Source organism: Branchiostoma floridae, unplaced genomic scaffold, assembly GCF_000003815.2.
Source record: "Branchiostoma floridae strain S238N-H82 unplaced genomic scaffold, Bfl_VNyyK Sc7u5tJ_1439, whole genome shotgun sequence".
Classification (NCBI taxonomy): Eukaryota; Metazoa; Chordata; class Leptocardii; order Amphioxiformes; family Branchiostomatidae; genus Branchiostoma; species Branchiostoma floridae.
The window spans coordinates 508,003-526,824 of record NW_023365716.1 but is presented as its reverse complement, the minus strand read 5'-3'; the positions used below and the strand labels follow the sequence as shown (position 1 = coordinate 526,824).

At 40.3% G+C, this 18,822-nt stretch overlaps 5 protein-coding genes across 5 annotated transcripts in view; 3 read left to right on the top strand and 2 right to left on the bottom strand.

The window, feature by feature from the left end:
- Positions 1 to 18,822, bottom strand: part of LOC118407668 (tropomyosin-1-like) — a 1,169,601-nt gene that overhangs the window by 643,869 nt on the left and 506,910 nt on the right. The gene's annotated exons all lie outside the window — the stretch shown is intronic.
- Positions 1 to 18,822, top strand: part of LOC118407610 (zinc finger protein 25-like) — an 865,280-nt gene that overhangs the window by 371,198 nt on the left and 475,260 nt on the right. The gene's annotated exons all lie outside the window — the stretch shown is intronic.
- LOC118407627 (zinc finger protein 525-like) overlaps positions 1 to 18,822 on the top strand; it is a 976,997-nt gene that overhangs the window by 491,848 nt on the left and 466,327 nt on the right. The window lies entirely within an intron of this gene.
- Positions 3,756 to 17,396, top strand: LOC118407594 (death-associated protein kinase 1-like). Its single transcript, XM_035808088.1, has 15 exons — positions 3,756 to 4,782; positions 5,623 to 5,721; positions 6,567 to 6,665; positions 7,305 to 7,403; positions 8,224 to 8,322; positions 8,890 to 8,988; positions 11,866 to 11,964; positions 13,191 to 13,253; positions 13,560 to 13,694; positions 13,869 to 14,114; positions 14,348 to 14,456; positions 14,597 to 14,760; positions 14,859 to 15,047; positions 15,620 to 16,415; positions 16,621 to 17,396. The coding sequence occupies exons 1-15, from the start codon at positions 4,624 to 4,626 to the stop codon at positions 16,911 to 16,913; spliced, it is 2,748 nt and encodes a 915-aa protein (XP_035663981.1). The 5' UTR covers positions 3,756 to 4,623; the 3' UTR covers positions 16,914 to 17,396.
- The window catches only part of LOC118407690, a 38,856-nt gene continuing 38,296 nt past the window's right edge, over positions 18,263 to 18,822 (bottom strand). The window contains exon 7 of the mRNA XM_035808207.1: positions 18,263 to 18,441. Within this exon, the coding sequence (XP_035664100.1) occupies positions 18,263 to 18,441 (179 nt within the window). The remainder of the gene's footprint in view (positions 18,442 to 18,822) is intronic.

The following is an 18,822-nucleotide window of genomic DNA, read 5'->3' as shown; positions in this document are numbered from 1 at the left end:
CTAACAGCATTTGGGAGCACTAAATAGCATTGTTTTGCGTCGGGAGCGCACGAAGTTTTTCCTTACAGGGTAAATTTCATAATAAAACTAATTTTACACATTTTCGATGAACAGTTTTTCAAAAATTAGGCCGTAAAAATCAAGTTGTTGTGGTAGTAGTGACGTAATCCACTTTTACAGGTTGTAAAAAGACCAAAGTGATGTTTTTGAGGTCAAATTTGAATTCAGCATGTGCCAAAACCCCTGTATACTAATTTTTTTTTCTTGTATCTTCAAGGATAGGGAAAATATGGTGATTTTGCATATTTAATTAGTGGACTCTGATTTTATTACCCCTGGAACTCAATTATTCAGGATTATTCATCATTTCTGAACTAGATGTATAAATTTCAGGACAATAATTCAAATCAACATATTATGAAACCCCTGTACACCAATTTTTTTCCTTGTATCTTGTATGAGTACAGAGATATTGTAATCTTGCATATTTAATTAGCTGATCAAGAGAAATTATGCATAATTTTCAGGCCTTTCAATGGCCATAACTCTCTAACGGTATGTCCGATTTTGTTGAAATAAAAACCATTCTATTTGTTTTACTAAGACCTATCCAATGATATCAAGTTTTAAAAGTTATGATGAGTTTGAAATTTTTGCGTAATTTTAGACAGCTACTTTGACCTTGAATTTTGACAGACAAAAAGGAACATTTGATGGGAAAGTATGTTAGATTATGAAAATAGAGTTACATAGAAAATAACATTGATAGTTATTTTTTGGAAAATATCATTTTGAAATTTTGCTCAGCCACCCTGAGATACTACCTTAATATAGGCGTGATGTCGCGATTTCTACCCCCGAAAAAAAGCCGAAATGGTCTCGCCCACGTGTTTGTATCAGCATGAACATATGGGCGTGCAGACTTGTAAGACCTGTTTCTAGTCAAGCAGATACGAGGAGACCCTGTTGCACGTGACAGCAGCAGCGATATCTGGTCAAAAAATGCACACATTGAAATACCCCCAGTGTCTTACAAAAAATGTGATTTATCAGATAGTAACCAATTTTGAGATCTTTCGATGATTTACATATAGACATATAGAAATTGGGAAGAAAGGTAATTACTACACCAAGAGACTTTAACCTAATGTACTTCTTTCTTATCGTATATCAAAGTAGCAAAAATAATTCACTATGAAGGTTATGAAACAAGTAAAGCCTTAAGTTGAACTCATTAAAATGTCGAAGGTTAAAGTTCATAAGCAGACCTGTTCTGCAAGTTTTACCATTAATATCGGTCGGAGTGGCACGCACAATAAACAGTGTGGTTGTCACGTACGCACGAATGGCAAATTTGTCTAACATACGAGGGCAGTCAATAAGTAATGCCCCTGACCCATTTCCAGTCGTCTGATCTAGATGAAATTTTGTATGTGTAATGATTCATATCCTTATAGGTTATGTTGCAAAAAACAGCTCTGAACTAATTGTGGTTTCTGATTTGCTGGTGTTTGAACTGAGTCAGGTGCGAAATGGACCAGGTGTGAAAGGAACCAGTTGAGTGACGTGCAGTGATCCGGTTTTTGTATTTGAAAGGACGCGCACCAAAGAAGACTTTTGATGAAATGAAAGTTGGAAAATGGGTCAGGGGCATTACTTATTGACCGCCCCTCGTAACCTTGGGTCACTTTGTCATTGTGGTTGTCACGTACGATATTTATTTTGCTTTTGGACAGACGACGACAATGTGGCACTGCACTCAAGTTAGTAACTCAACAGTGCCACATACGCAGTACTGACAGAAGCTTAATACTTTTCTTTTACCTTCCGAACCGAAGTCAGGTACCCATTTTTACACCTGGGTGAAGTAAGGAAGGTCGTATAAAGTGCCTTTCGTATAAAGTGCCTTTCCGAAGAGAACAACGTTGGGGGCACGGCGGGCATCAAACTCGGGACCTCTAGACTCTGAGTCCGAGCCGGAAGCTCTACCAGTTACGCCACACACGACACCATCGAAGTGCCGTCCACGCATCTTACACTTTGTCATTGTCAGTGGTCTGGAGTTTTAAAGAGAAACAACAACAAGTGTCACACTTAACTTAACAAATGTGTTTTTTACCATTGTCAGCGGAGTAATAGATATGTAACGAATCGTATGACGGTATATTTTTAGTATTGGAAGAGTCCATTGTTGAGGGGTGTTTTGCAAACACTTCGCAATGTTAGGATTTTCGCTGAACAGTTCGATGTGGTGCAACGAGATGAACCGGTCGCTAACAAACCCTGGGCTATTTCATCATGTCCACTGAAGTTTCACAGTACAAATTAACACGGGATACATAAAATAAATTAATGGTCTCCTTAGATTTCACACACAGTTAGATTCTGACAGTGGTCTGGTCTTCAACGAACCTCGGGCGATTCTGCCATGACCATCGGAGTAAACATAATCGAAGTGTCGTCACTGGGCATGCTGGAAGAGTCCATCGTTCATGAGGGGTGACCTGCAACACTGCAGCGTTGTTCTGTGTTTAATGTTTGATTTGAGATGCGAAGCGTCTATATATTTTATAACTCTTACACAATAATGCCATGCTAACTGGGGAAATCTGCAGTAAAATTAATCTTGTAGGTCCATTTTAAAAACACCAACAGTTGTAGAACCACTAGCCAACTGCAAGTCATAAGCGCTCTACCCTTCTAACATGTCCGCCATGACATCAAAAGTTGTCCGACGGGTACACTCACGTTGGGACACGCCTTCATACGATGTTTGTGCTTTACGGTTCATTGGAGATGCGATTTGTGTACACCTTTAAATTGTTACATAGTCATTTCAGATTAACTGAGAATATAAACTTGTGAAAATCAGTTTGTGCAGCTTTTTTAAAAACACCAACTGCCATACGAGGGGCATTCAATAAGTAATGGCCCTGACCCACTTCCAGTTGTCTGATCTAGATGAAATTTTGCATGTGTAATGAGTCATATCTCTATGGGTTATGTTGCAAAAAACAGCTCTGAACTAATTGTGGTTACTGATTTACTGGTGTTTGAACTGAGTCAGGTGTGAAATGGACCAGGTGTGAAATGGAGCAAGTTGAGTGTCGCGCAGTGATCCGGTTTTTGTATTTGAAAGGACGCACACCAAAGGAGACTTTTGATGAAATGAAAAAAACTCATGGTGATGATGCCCCATCATATGACCTTGTAAAACGCTGGCATCCTGAATTAAAACAAGGTCGGAAGTCTGTGGAAACAGCTCCCAGACCTGGTCGTCCCTCTTCTGCCATTGATGAGGCATCTGTCGGAGGACCAACCTGGGATGTCCTACAAGAACGGTGTCCAGAGCTACATCAAATGATGGGAGAAATGCAAAACTCTGGGTGGTTCCTATGAAGAGAAAGACTAATAACTGTGCCAAGTTTCATTAATCTCCTGCTATGGGAAATGGGTCAGGGCCATTACTTATTGAATGCCCCTCGTAAATCCACTCGCAAGCTGACAGCCAAGATCGCTCTCCGATCCCCACCTGACTGTAATGACGTCAGAACCTGTCTGACGGGTGCAAACTCACGTAGGGACAACGCCTTCACACATTGTTTATTTCCAGAACCTTCTTGTAGTTTACTTTTTACATTGATTTTTTTTTCGTTTTCACATCGAATCTGTGGTAGAACGGGTGCCAGGGAGCTGGGCTGGCATGTGGCGGTCTTCCTGTCTGAAGGACATGCTTACCTGGTCAGGGTGGTCAGCTGGGACGAGCTCAAATGTGCTGAACCAACTCTGAGGTAAGCATTTGGGTGACTGCTTACGTATACATAATACTAACACTTAAACTTGCGGCATTGCGATAAGAGGACATGGCATGATATTTTGATTCTTCCAGAACTATGTACATACTAACTTGTTTTATGTATCTGTGATTCTATATGGTGGTCCTTTCAGTAAACTGAGTAATTGATTTCCAAGTATAATGTAATTCTATTTCAAGATAGAAATCGATATTTGTTACCAGATATGGACCGATTCACATTTGGATGTAATCTATGTCTGGGAAAAATGGAATTCAGTGACATAATTTGCAGGAATGAAAATTGTATTTTTTTTAATACGACTATGTGTGTCAAGTACTTTAGGCCGTGCTGAAGCGCCCACTAGCAATCCACGATGGCCCTACAGCGCCAAACGGGCGGAGTTTGGTACCCAGAGGGTATGCTGCTTTTGCCTAACTAGTTGATAAACTTCTTTGGCAGTCGGGCAATGCCAAACCCCCTATAATCACCGAGTGAGCGACCGAGCGTCTTATTTGTATATTTTATAAAATGCACTCTACGACGTATAATATGTCACATAAACATCACTGAAGGTATTGTGTACAGATGTGTGTCAGATACAAACAGAATGCATAGTACTTTAATTTATGCATATTTGAATGGTAATATCAGCATCTAGTTTAACTACTTTCACTGAATCGAGTATATATATAACGTTATATATATATATAACAGCGGTTAAGACGTTTCTTCATTTTCAGTGCTCTACTCCAGCAGTGATATATATAGAGCACTGAGTAAAAAAAATGATTTACATCACTAAGGTGATTCATTCAGAGTTTTTCATATGAACATTCTCTTAAGTCGTGTTCATATTTCCTATGAACTAGGTTATAAACAGGTGACCATGGACCGGAGGGACTTCCTCCAGGCTGCCAAATATGGGGATGTAGAGAAAGTCCGAAGAGGGCTGGAGGCAGGAGTGGACGTCAATACAGAGGACGAGGTGAGTACCACCGACAAAGGTGGAGAGGCTCGCTTGAGATTGATTTTCAATACCATTACATACGAGTACGTTTCGTGGAGAACTCTATTTCATATGTGTAACGTGACAACGTCAAATTTCATCATCCCCCCGAGACCTCTACGTTAAAAAGGGAACTGAGAGAGCCACTAATGTAGAATCAGAAAAATCCGACTGATACAGAGTGGTCCCGGTGAAAAGATTTCACTAAAAGGCTTTCAAATGTCGCAGCGTTTGGGCGAAAATAGGCGGGTTCCTATTATTTAAAGCATTATGTTATGCATCGTAAACAGTTCACAAAGTCATCGTGATTGAATTGCAATTAAAGACCACAGCCAGTCTTCCCACAGATCGATATCTTGCTTCTCTCCGATAAACCGATCATATGCTGTTTTACCTGGCCGTTCAATTGCAATAGTCAAGTAGCTAGTTAAACTTAATCGTAATCCTCTGCCGGCTAAACTCCTTCCCCAGCTTTGTTACTGTCTTATGCTACGCAGGATCTGCTTGGAGATTAAGTTAAACTGACACAATGGATTAGACCAATTTAATTATATAAAGGTTGACAGCTGAGCTTATAAATGTTTAATTGCACTGTTAACAAGTCAAAAGTAAAGCTAATTAATGTTTAGTTATGATAATAACTTAATCCCTCCCCATCATTGACACACGGCTTTTTTTCTTCATTATTCCTTCATTTGACGTGCTGGTTGCAAATGCAGATTTGTGATTGGTGCACACAGGCTGTCCTTGTGATAGTGCAAGGTATTCGCTCATTATCAGGCCTTTGTTGTAACCATTGCTTTAACTCTTGTGTTACAGTACGGAGACACAGGTCTGCATAGAGCGTGTGCAGGAGGTCATGTCAAGGTTGTGGAGCTGCTCATCAAGAACGGAGCTAATGTCAATGTGACTAACTGGGTAAGATTGTAAACTAACAGCCGATAACAATGTACATTAAAGGTTAATGACCCACCCTAGCCGATTACGGAGACGTAACGCCTTCGCTCCCGGGGTGGTCATAGATCACTGAGCAGGTGTTAGGTCATTGTAAACGCCGAGTCAAAACGGTCATTAGATAAAGATAGAAACTTCATCATACGAATATTTTCATTTCATTGGAAATGATTTAAACATTTTAATAAAGTAGACCCTCCTGTTATGTTATGATAATAACAGAATCCTTCGCCTTCATTGATTAAATTCTACAATTTTGACCCATTCTTGATTGATACACGGCCTCCGTCTTCATTAGCCATGCTTATGGCGCTATGACTGTACATGTATAACTGACAGACATTGTGGTTTGTGATCGATTCATACAACCTGACCATGTGATTTTACAAGGTATCCGCTCATGATCAGACATTTCTTGTTGACAATGCTTTAACTGTTGCATGTGTTACAAAGCGAGGACACAATTCTGCATGAAGCGTGTAGGTAGGTCATTACAATTATTAACAACCAAGCATATAACGTTATGACTGTATAATGTATCTAAATTGTGGCTTTGTAATGAATCATTGTATACCCATCAACTATATGTATCAACTTACTATAAAATGAGGTTTTGTGGTTGGTTAAAAAAGTTTGATATTACAAGGTATCCGCTTATGAACAGACATTTGATTTAACCTCTGCTTTAACTGTTGTGTTATAGGACATAGACAAAGGTGTGCATAAAGCGTGTTAGAGAGGTCATGACAAGGTTATCCGCTTATGGCCAGACCTTTGATTTAAGCATTGCTTTTACTGTTGTGTTACAGACCGGAGACACAGGTCTGCATGAAGCGTGTGGATGGGGTCGTGACAAGGTTGTAGAGCTGTTCATCAAGAACGGAGCTGACGTCAATTTGACTAACGCGGTAAGAACGTAAACTAACGACCTATAACAAAACTGCAGATTAATTAAATTGATTAAAGGGTAATGACCCGCTTGAAGCGGTTACGGTGTCAAAACGCCTTCGCTCCCTGGGTGGTTATAGATCACTGAGCAGGTGTTAGGTCACTGCAAACGTCAAGTCAAAAACGGGTCATTGACGTTATTGTTAATATAGCTAATTCAAGAAGATACATAAAGTGAGCTGAGACAAGGCACAACTTTAGATAGAAACTTTACCTTAAGAATATGTCCAATTCATTGTAAAGGATTTTAACGTTCATTTTAATAAAGTAGAACCTCCTGTTATGATAATAACCGAATCGTTCGCCTTCATCGGTTCAAGTCTACATTATTGACCCATTACTGATTGATACACGGCCTCCGTCTTCATTAACCATGCTTATGGCGTTATGACTGTACAACCGACAGGCATTTTGATTTGTGATCGATCCACACAACCTATGTGATATTACAAGGTATCCGCTCATGATCAGACATTTCTTGTTGACAATGATTTAACTGTTGTGTTACAAAGCGAAGTCACAATTCTGCATGAAGCGTGTAAGGGAGGTCTTATGACCAAAGTTTTGATTTAACCATTGCTTTAACTGTTGTGTTATAGCACGGAGACACAGGTCTGCATAAAGCGTGTGATGAAGGTCATGACAAGATTGTGGAGCTGCTCATCAAGAACGGAGCTAATCTCAATGTGACTAACAATGTAAGAACGTAAATTAACGGCCTATAACAAAACTGCAGATTGATTAAATAATTAAGGGTTACTGACCCACCTGAAGCGGTTACGGTGTCAAAACGCCTTCGCTCCCTGGGTGGTTATAAATCACTGAGCAGGTGTTAGGTCACTGCAAACGTCAAGTCAAAATCGGGTCATTAACGTTATTGTTTATATAGCTATTTCAAGAAGACACAAAAAGTGAGCTGAGGCAAGGCACATATTTAGATAAATATAGAAACTTCACCTTAAGAATATTTTCATTTCATTGTAAATGATTTTAACGTTCATTTTAATAAAGTAGAACCTCCTGTTATGATAATAACCGAATCCTTCGAATTTATTGAATCAAGTCTGCATTATTGACCAATTATTGATTGATACACGGCCGCCATCTTTATTAACTATGTTTATAGTGTTATTACTTTATAACCGATAGACATTGTGGTTTGTTATCGATCCACACAACCTGACTATGTGATATTACAAGGTATACGCTCATGATAAGACTTTTCTTGTTGACAATGATCTAACTGTTGTGTTACAAAGCCAAGACACAATTCTGCATGAAGCGTGTAGGGGAGGTCATTACAATTCTTAACAACCAAGCATATAACGTCATGACTGTATAACGTATTTAAATTGTGGTTTCGTAATCAATCATTGTATACCTATCAGGATTATGGCATTTTGGCTGTATGAACTGTAAAATGAGGGTTTTTAGTTGGTCCAAAAAGTCTGATATTACAAGGTATCCGCTTATGACCAGGACTTTGCTGTGAGCATTGCTTTAACTGTTGTGTTACAGGACGGATGGACAGGTCTGCATTACGCGTGTAGGGGAGGTCATGACAATGTTGTTGAGCTGCTCATCAAGAACGGAGCTGATCTCAATGTGACTAACCGGGTAAGAACGTAAACTGACAGCCTATAACAAAACTGCAGATTAATTAAATTAATTAAATGTTAATGACCCGCCTAAAGCGATTACGGTGTCAAAACGCCTTCGTTCCCTGGGTGGTTATAGTTCACTGAGCAGGTGTTAGGTCACTACAAAAGTAAAAAACGGGTCATTGACGTTAACGTCATTGTTTATATAGCTAATTAAAGAAGACACATTGAAGTGAGCTGAGGCAAGAAACGTCTTTCGATAAAGATAGAAACTTCATCATACGAATATTTTCATTTCATTGGAAATGATCTAAACGTGCATTTTAATAAAGTAGACCCTCCTGTTATGTTATGATAATAACCGAAACCTTCGCCTTCATTGATTCAAGTCTGCATCATTGACCCATTATTGATTGATACACGGCCTCCGTCTTCATTAACCATGCTTATGGCGTTATAACTGTACAACCGACAGACATTGTAGTTTGTGATAGATCCACACAACCTGACTATGTGATATTACAAGGTATCCGCTCATGATCAGACATTTCTTGTTGACAATGATTTAACTGTTGTGTTATAGCACGGAGACACAGGTCTGCATAAAGCGTGTGATGAAGGTCATGACAAGATTGTGGAGCTGCTCATCAAGAACGGAGCTAATCTCAATGTGACTAACAATGTAAGAACGTAAATTAACGGCCTATAACAAAACTGCAGATTGATTAAATTAATTAAAAGTTAATGACCCACCTGAAGCGGTTACGGTGTCAAAACGCCTTCGCTCCCTGGGTGTTTATAGATCACTGAGCAGGTGTTAGGTGACTGCAAAGGCCAAGTCAAAAACGGGTCATTGACGTTATTGTTTATATAGCTAATTTCTAGAAGACACCATGAAGTCAGCTGAGACAAGGCACGTCTTTAGATAAAGATAGAAACTTCATCTTAAGAATATTTTCATGTCGTTGCAAATGATTTAAACATGCATTTTGATAAAGTAGATCCTCCTGTTATGTTAAAATGATAATCGAATCCTGTTATGATAATCATCTGGTGTATTTTGCCAGCCAGTAGGTACCCAGAGTGAGGGTAATGAGGCTGTTTAACGTGGTCGAGGCACCTCCTCGAGCACGGGACCCCCGTTTTACGTCCCTCTAGGAAGACGATTTCGTGGAAAAATTCTTGAGGCTACAGCAATCCGGACGTCCTTGGTTGGTCCCCCATCCAAGCACTATCCGGACCGCGCGTTGCTTAACTTCCGAGATCGAGGGTTCGGGTGTACCAACGCGCCACGCGGCCGTAGCTGTTATGATAATAACCGAATCCTTTACTTTCATTGATTCAAGTCTGCATTATTGACCAATTATTGATTGATACATGGTCTCCGTCTTCATTAACTATGCTCATGGCGTTATGACTGTATAACCGATAGACATTGTGGTTTGTGATCGATCCACACAACCTGATCATGTGACATTACAAGGTACCCGCTCATGATCAGACATTTCTTGTTGACAATGCTTTAACTGTTGTGTTACAAATCGAAGACACAATTCTGCATGAAGCATGTAGGAAAGGTCATTACAATTTTTAACAACCAAGTAAATAACTTATTTAAATTGTGGTTTCGTAATCAATCATTGTATACCCATCAGGGTAATGACATTCTGGCTGTATGAACCATAGAATAAGGTTTTGTGGTTGGTCCAAAAAGTCTGATATTATAAGGTATCCGCTTATGACCAGAACTTTGGTTTAAGCATCGCTTTAACTGTTGTGTTATTAAGCATCGCTTTAACTGTTGTGTTACAGGACGGAGACATAGGTCTGCATTACGCGTGTGTTGGAGGTCATTACAAGGTTGTGGAGCTGCTCATCAAGAACGGGGCTGACGTCAATGTGACTAACAAGGTAAAAACGTAAACTAACGGCCTATAACAAAACTGCAGATTAATTAAACTATTTAAAGGTTAATGACCCGCCTGAAGCGGTTACAGTGTCAGAACGTCTTCGCTCCCTGGGTGGTTATATATCACTGAGCAGGTGTTAGGTCACTGCAAACATAGGGGGGAAAACGGGTCATTTACGTTAAAATTATTTGCATAGCTAATTCAAGAAGACGAAAAGAAGTGAGCTGGGGCAAGGCGCGTCTTTAGATAAAGATAGAAACTTTATTTTTAGAATGTTTTCATTTTATTGTAAATGACTTAAATGTGCATTTTAATAAAGTAGAACCTTCTGTTATGTCATGATGATAACCGAATCCTTCGCCGTCATTGATTCAAGTCTGCATTATTGACCCATTATTGATTGATACACGGCCTCCGTCTTCATTAACCATGCTCATGGCGTTATGACTGTATAACCGATAGACATTGTGATTTGTGATCGATCCACACAACCTGACTATCTGATATTATAAGGTATCCGCTCATGAGCAGAAATTCCTTTTAGAAAATACTTTAACTGATGTTTTACAAAGAGAAGACACAATTCTGCACAAAGCGTGTAGGGGAGGTCATTATAATTCTTAACAACCAAACATATAACGTCATGACTGTATAACTTATTTAGATTGTGGTTTCGTAATCAATCATTCTATACCCATCAGGTTTATGACATTCTGGCTGTATGAACTGTAAAAATTGAGGGTTTGTGGTTGGTCCAAAACGTCTTATATTATAAGGTATCCGCTTATGACCAGACCTTTGATTTAAGCATTGCTTTAACTGTTGTGTTACAGCATGGATGGACAGGTCTGCATTACGCGTGTGCAGGAGGTCATGACAAGGTTGTGGAGCTGCTCATCGAGAACGGAGCTGATCTCAATGTGACTAACAAGGTAAGAACGTTAACTAAGGGCCTATAACAAAACTGCAGATTAATTGAATTAATTCAAGGTTAATGACCCACCTGAAGCAGTTACGGTGTCAAAACGCCTTCGCTCCCTGGGTGGTTATAAATCACTGAGCAGGTGTTAGGTCACCGCAAACGTCAAGTCAAGAACGGGTCATTGACGTTATTGTTTATATAGCTCATTCAAGAAGACACAAAAAGTGAGCTGAGGCAAGGCACGTCTTTAGATAAAGAGATTAACTTCACCTTAAAAATATTTTCATTTTGTTGATTGATACACGGCCTCCGTCTTCATTAACTATTATCATGTCGTTATGGCTGTATGATTGATAGACATTTTGGTTTGTGATTGATCCACACAACCTGACCATGTGATATGACAAGGTATCCGCTCATGATCAGACATTTTTTGTTGACAATGCTTTAACTGTTCTGTTTCAAAACGAAGACACAATTCTGCATGAAGCGTGTAGGGGAGGTCATTGTAATTCTTAACAACCAAGCATATAACGTCATGACTGTATAACGTATTTAAATTGTGTTTTCGTAATCAATCATTGTATACCCATCACGGTTATGACAGTCTGGCTGTATAAACTATAAAAATGAGGGTTTGTGGTTGGTCCAAAAAGTCTGATATTAAAAGGTATCCGCTTATGACCAGACCTTTGATTTAAGCATTGCTTTAACTGTTGTGTTACAGAATGGAGACACAGGTCTGCATAAAGCGTGTGAAGGAGGCCATGACAAGGTTGTAGAGCTGCTCATTAAGAACAGAGCTGATCTCAATGTGACTAACAAGGTAAGATCTAATTAATGTGTTAACCCTCAAACCACCGTTCCTTTTTTGTGACGTAGATTGCCGTATGGGTCAAAACTGACCCCATATATATAGTGTTTTGTACAAATACAGCTTTTTGGGTGTCTTTTTTTGTGATTTGTATATATGTTAAGTTTCCTTAATCTATGTTGGACAGTTTGACATAATAAGGTGAAAATAATTCAATCATTATCATAATTTATGCAAAAGATCTTGAGGACCATATTTGCACTAACGCTATTCAGATCTGGTAGGTTTTTTATTATGCCTGCACCAAATTCAATGCCGCATAGCCCCTGAGTGGCTTATGCTAGGGCCACAAAACTTGGTTACTTTTCAGAAATTGTTAATAGAAAACATTTTAATTGAATAAAAAAAATTTCATCAGTTTTCATGTTGCCATGGCAACGGAATTCTGACAGGGACATTTATTACGAAATTTTCTAAATTTGGCTTAAACATTCAAGTTTTAAGATTTTCTTGGCAAACCACACTTGTTCATGACATCTTTTCGAATTCAATGTAAATTTCATAATTCAATGTTCATAATTTATGCTAATTTGATTACGTCATCGGTCAAAATCTAATATGGCGGCCGATATTAGCTAGATGGCGTCATAACGTCGTCATATAACATGATAATGACAGAAAAAGTTGTTACCATAATTCTGTTTCACATGTACATCATTCTCTGAAAATTTCGTGATCATATGATAAGTTGCTTATGTGTAGGTCTCAAAAGTTTGTTTAAATCAATACTGGTGTCAGTTTTGACCCCACATGACCATGCATAAACTTTCTACGATAACTTAATCAACAATGAGCCAATCTTGGTAAAAACATAGTTATAAGACATATACACAAACATACTCATAAGAGGAAATTTGTTTTCGACCAGAAATGCGATAATAACACATATTAATATACGCCTGGGGTCAGTTTGACCCCATACGGTGGTTTGAGGGTTAAATGCTAATAAACTGAATAAGCTATTTTGCATTAGCAGCTCGCCATATTTTATCAAGGTTGCCATCATGGCTTCGCCTCATTCCAGGTAGCGCAGATGTCATCCCAACAGGGTTATGAATGGGATAGAAACGTTACAAATATGTCTATATTCACTTGACTACTCTCACGTTTTCTTACAGGAGGATTCAATGTGCAGATTGGTTTAACACGTCTGAAAGTTCTCCATTATCTGATTTCAGAACAACACGCGCCCGGTTGACGATGCTTGGGGACTGGGCAAAGATACACGGCTACTGCTGGAGGTAAGCTGTGCAGCTCCTCATAACTATCTCACTGTGAACTGCAGATGAAGATTAAATCTCCTGTTCCGTCCAAGCAGGATTTCATACAAGATACGGTAGAACTGCGATAACATCTTTTAATGGTCACACAGTCACATAGCAAACCACACGCACGACAGATAAATTTTATCGTAATGCTATTGTTCATATCGCAACAGAGCAAACTTTTTCAAGATAGATCTTTGTCTTTCAAGTTATTGGTACATCGAATCATTTGAATGGCAACTGATCACCTGACAAAAAATTAACCGTTCACTCATCCCCCAGACAGAAACACGGAAGCAGGCGGAGTACAGCGAGCTGGTCTCATCCGTGGGGTCTGAGGAGGGGACAACAGTCAAACTGTTTCTCTGTGGAGACGGGCAGGTCGGCAAAACATCTTTGCGAAAGATTCTGAAAAAGGTAAAAAACAACCAATTCAATCAATGATAAATAAACAGGGCAAACGTTATGATAAACTATTTTGACAAAATGTATCAATATATTTTACATTTATAAAGTGCAGTGAATTCCACAGCGTTTAATGATTCAGACTCTGACGTCATTGCAAATCATTGAAATTACAAAAAATTCCAGACGGGCGTCATCGTTGTTGCTTTCTGGAACATAAAGAGGAGGGTCAGAAGACAAGACGTCTTTAACCCCACCCCGGGGGTGCATGTATCCAGCAAACCCGTGCGGGGAATCGGGAGACTCAGTCTGCATGACTTCGCAGGACAGGCGCAGTTCTACGTCACACACGCCATGCTGCTCCGCACCACTAACGCCATCTTTCCTGTCGTCTACAAAATCACGGATGGGGAGGAGGTACAGAAACGGCAGGTAGGATAACCTTTGAACAATGTTTGCAATTTGCATGAAAGACAACAGCTCATTGTCTTAGTGCTAATGCTGATTTGGGAGTGGAGACAAATATCTATGATTAAAGCACTGGTAGAGATGCCTGTTTAAGACAAACTGCTTTGCTTCAAATTCTGAGACAAATTGATACACTTTACTGTTTTCTATAATTATATAGTACCTTTTAAGTAAGTGAAATGTTCTTTTATTCGCAGGTCCACGGTTGGCTGAGCTTCATCCACTGCAGTAACGCAGATCCCACCAACAAACCCCGGATTGTCCTGATCGCCAGCCATGCGGACAAGCTACAGGACCAGGAAGCAGGTGAGGTGAATTCAGAGTGGGCTTATGTTGATATATTTTATAGTGCTTGATTCTTTTGCTTCCTTGCAATTGGTCAAATTAAGTAAATATTAGACCCACACGTAGTATGTGTGCAATATCAATACGATTTCTACCTGTAGGTATGCGCCGGGCTAAAGCTCTGGTGGAACACTACAGGAAACTGTTCGAGGAGTCACTGATTGTGTCACTGGAGGTGTTTCTCATCAACTGCCTGGAGGCGGGGTCCCGTGAGATACAGCGGCTACGAGAGGTGCTGAGAACGTTTAGGAACGACATGCTGAAGGTACTAAACAGAAAGTTTTGAAAGTATTTATTTTTGGCATAAACTCATTACTTTAGGTTTGCATAGCATAACTATAACTACATTTCGAATATTCACAGCAAAGACCACAGGTCCCAAAGGTTTGTGTCCAGTTGTTGAAAATGATTGAAAGCCGGAGGCAGGACGGAAAGATGTTTCCAGTGATGGAATGGCAGGACTTCCTAACAGCTGTCAGGCAGGCAACGTATGGCACCCTTGAGTCACGTATCATACATCTGGCGTCATCGTATCTTCACGATGAAGGGGAGGTTTGTTCGTGTCTTTTTTTATTAATGGAAAACGTCAAGAAGATTTGCTATTTAGGTCCTTGCGAAGTAACGTTTTGAGTGTTCTCTGAGGGACTTTTGTGGCTTTTAAAAAATCAACTTCAACAGCATTATTATAACACTCTCCTTTTTAACCCCTGACATGGTAGGAACAACCGACAAAATATCTGTGTAACAGTTTTCTCCAACCACTAGTACATGTCGAGGGACTAGGTACAGCATAGGGAAAATGTTATATTTTTGGTTACGGTCCTGAGAAAAGTAGGGACTGTAGCCGGGATGTTTTTTTCAATCTTCATTTGGCGGAAGTAATCCCAAAATCAATTTCAGCTATGTGAAACTTATACGCATTGTACAAACAGACATATAATCAAAGGAGTGCAATATTCAATACACATTCTTTAATATATCGAATATCCCTAATCTGTGTGAAGATTCGCATGATGACAGTTACAATCAATAGTTATAAATCCATTCCGTTGCTTGAGTAACTGTTATCTCAAGTGAAAAAAAATTACATTTTCGTCTACCATTTGCTCAAATATTTCACTTAGATCATCTACCTTCGCCGCGAAGCTGACTCGTTGGTAGTGTTGGACCCCCAGTGGCTGTTCACATCCGTTTTCGGATCCCTGCTTGCTCCAGACAACTTCCCAATTGACAAGGTTGAGAGGACTGCTGACGATTACGTCACCCTTGAGGAGCTGACACGTGTCTTCAATGCCGTTGCCGACATCCCTCTGCTGATCAAACTTCTCCAGGACTTCCAGCTCTGCCACACGTACGACGATCGCACCTTCATCATCCCCAGCCTGCTGCAGCAGGAGATGGAAGAGGCGGCGTGGTCTCCTGTGTCCAGCAAGGCTGTCTACTTCGGTCTGCAGATCCAAGGCCGCACGGAGATCGACAGCTTCTCGTGCGACCTGTTCCCGCGGCTGCAGACGCTGCTGATGCAGGCGCATCCGGACAAGCTCAGCCGGCCTCTCCTGTGGAAGAACAGCGCCAAATGTACCGACGGGAAGGCCGAAGCGCTGCTCCAGATCACACAGGACAAGAGGCAGCTCAACATCTTCGTCAGGAGCACGAAAGGCATCAGGGAGCATTGCGCATCTCTAATGGACCTCCTAAATGATATGACGTACCGCCTGCTGCACGAGACCAGCCCCGGAGCCAGGTCACGGGACATGGTGCTCAGCGACCTGGACCTCCGGGAACACAGACCGCAGCCTCACGCCTATAGCAGGGAAGAGGTGGAGGCGGCGGCCGAGGAGGGCAGAGACGTCATCCATCCTAAGAGGAACATTCCGGAAGATGTCAAGGATCTGCTGATACAGCTCAGCAGCCTGAAAGGTGAGTTTACGGACGGCCTTAGAATCCTAATTATTCTCAAATAGCTTAAGATTACAATATTATTGCTTCGGCTTGAAAACCCATTCATTTTAAGACAAATGTTATTCTTTGTTTGTTTTGTGGCGGTTGCAGAAATCGAAGTGAGATCCATGCTTTCCAAGTTGGTCAAAAGAATTACTGACAGTTTCCTTTTGCCCCACGACAGGCATGCTGGGACGGGTAGCCCGGAAGAGGCCGGAGCTGGTGGAGACCTTACGTCACATCAACCCCATCCTGGACCACCTCCGCGCTGATGACGTCATCAACTTGGACGAGAACGACCGCATCCGGGCTGCCAGGACCCCCCAGGATGCAGCGCGCGAGCTGCTGGACATTCTGGAGGCCAAAGGTGAAAGGGCATGTGTCAAGTTCCACTCAGTCCTTAAAACATGTGATAAGTTTGCTGCAAGCCTCATAGTGGAGGAAGAAATGTCTGAGGAGGGGGCTACAGCAAGTTAGTATTCAATAACAGAAACTTTGATATTTTGTTATTAGACATTAGTTATTAACCTATACTGAAATCAAAATCATTAAACTTCACCAATTCTGCCTTCAGGGTTAGGGTACATTTTGGAAATTAAGAATAAAGAAAACATGTGAGCGTTCCTAATGCCATATTGAATCGTGTACCCAAGGTACAATTGTCTTACACGGAGATTTCAGGAGCTTGTATAGATTGTAAAGATTATATTTTATCATGCGGTTAGGCCATGAAAGATACAGTTTTCATCATCAATACGTTATAAGCATGCTGCTAGTCGTTCAGAGAAGAAAATTGTGTGTGGGGAGGGGGGCTACAGCAATTAAGAGCTGGGGTTCTGTTACTCTACATTTCGTATTCCTTTTGTTTAAAGTATACGCCTTTTCATCTCTGAAAGAGTCAATTTCGTTTGGCTCGTAATGCGAAGGTGCAAATGTTTTACAGGTTAATAATCATGACTCTGAAACAGAATCTTAGATAACCCAGTAAGTATCTCTATATATACCTGTGTATATGCATTTTATAAGAACACTTGGTGAATAGTGCATACAAAAGGTATTTTCAATTTGACTAGACAATCGGCAGATAGAACAGATTACTTATTCGCGTACGCACTTTATTGTTAAGAGGAAATGTGCGCATTTTGAGCTTTTTTTCATTGAATGCACGTATAATTACGTTTCTTTGTTAGCAAATTATGTCATATGGAATCTTACTTTTAACCATACCACTATACAACTATGTATGTTGAGTTAAGGTCCAAAGCACTAATATTAGAGGTGGTGGTCAGAAATTAACTGTAAATAGTTCCTCGTTACATACTTCCAGCTGGATACATATTTCATACTGGATACATAAGATACACGTGATTTATAATTATCAGACGCACTACATTAGTTTTGTTATGAGTTTGATATAGGAACTTTACAAATAAACATTATACTTATCAAAACTCTGCATCCCTATTTTTTTATTGTCGTCGGGACTCTTTGTCCAATTAGGAGTCATTTATCTCTTTGAAGCAACAAGTACAACGTGTCCTACTCCAATCTTTCCTTTGTAATATTTTAATGACGGTAATATCAGTTGATTACAGTTGTAGTTGCCTAAAAAAAGAAGCTTCCTTATCAGCAATGTTAGTTCTTCTGATGACCGAATCCAATAAGTTCCTCGCACAGTATCAATACTTTACATCGAAGTCTTGACGCGTTTAAAATCAATATAGAATCCCTCATGAAATAAGCCAGGGCGCCGCCATCTTTCTACACCCTGGTACTTTATGACGTCATCTAGACCAGGCGGACGCCATTTTGTTTTGCCCTGTTTTTCACACGGAATCAGCAGGTATCGGGCCTTTCTTCTCTTGCTGAACACCTGACGTTGCACCTGGATCCACGTGGTAGGCAGGTGGCACCTGGGCCGGGTAGTACAGCTGGACAGGTGCGCCTGTTACCGCCGCACCTGGATTCTGGGCCACGAACACCTGCGGATGGCTACCCTGGGCACCTGGAGTTGGAAGGGAAGAAAACGATCCATTTTGGAATGAACGACATTTGGATTACGTCGATGAAGATTAGACATCCAGGTAATAAGACATGCCCAAAGAGCTGAAGACAATTTTGGATTTCCTTGTTTCGTATTGGTCATCCAAAATTGTCTTCAGCTCTCTTTCAATCATAGTTAGGGTATGAAAGACGAGTTTCTACAAGATCTCTTCAGTGTCACTGACGATAGACAGTGGAATCCGATGCTATCTAAAACGTCTGACCGTTTCCAAAGTCGTATTTATGCCCAGTTTTTTTAGTAACTCTTTTTTAACATATATTATTATCTTGATATCTAACTTCCATAGACCCACTGTGACAGATAGTGTCTTGAAAATTGATC

Excerpts from the sequence above, each read along its gene's own strand:
- LOC118407594 (XM_035808088.1), top strand. The coding sequence starts at position 4,624 with ATGAACATTCTCTTAAGTCGTGTTCATATTTCCTATGAACTAGGTTAT. Across the intron at positions 5,722-6,566 it reads ATGTCAATGTGACTAACTGG|ACCGGAGACACAGGTCTGCA; the intron begins GTAAGATTGTAA and ends GTTGTGTTACAG. Across the intron at positions 15,048-15,619 it reads ATCTTCACGATGAAGGGGAG|ATCATCTACCTTCGCCGCGA; the intron begins GTTTGTTCGTGT and ends TATTTCACTTAG.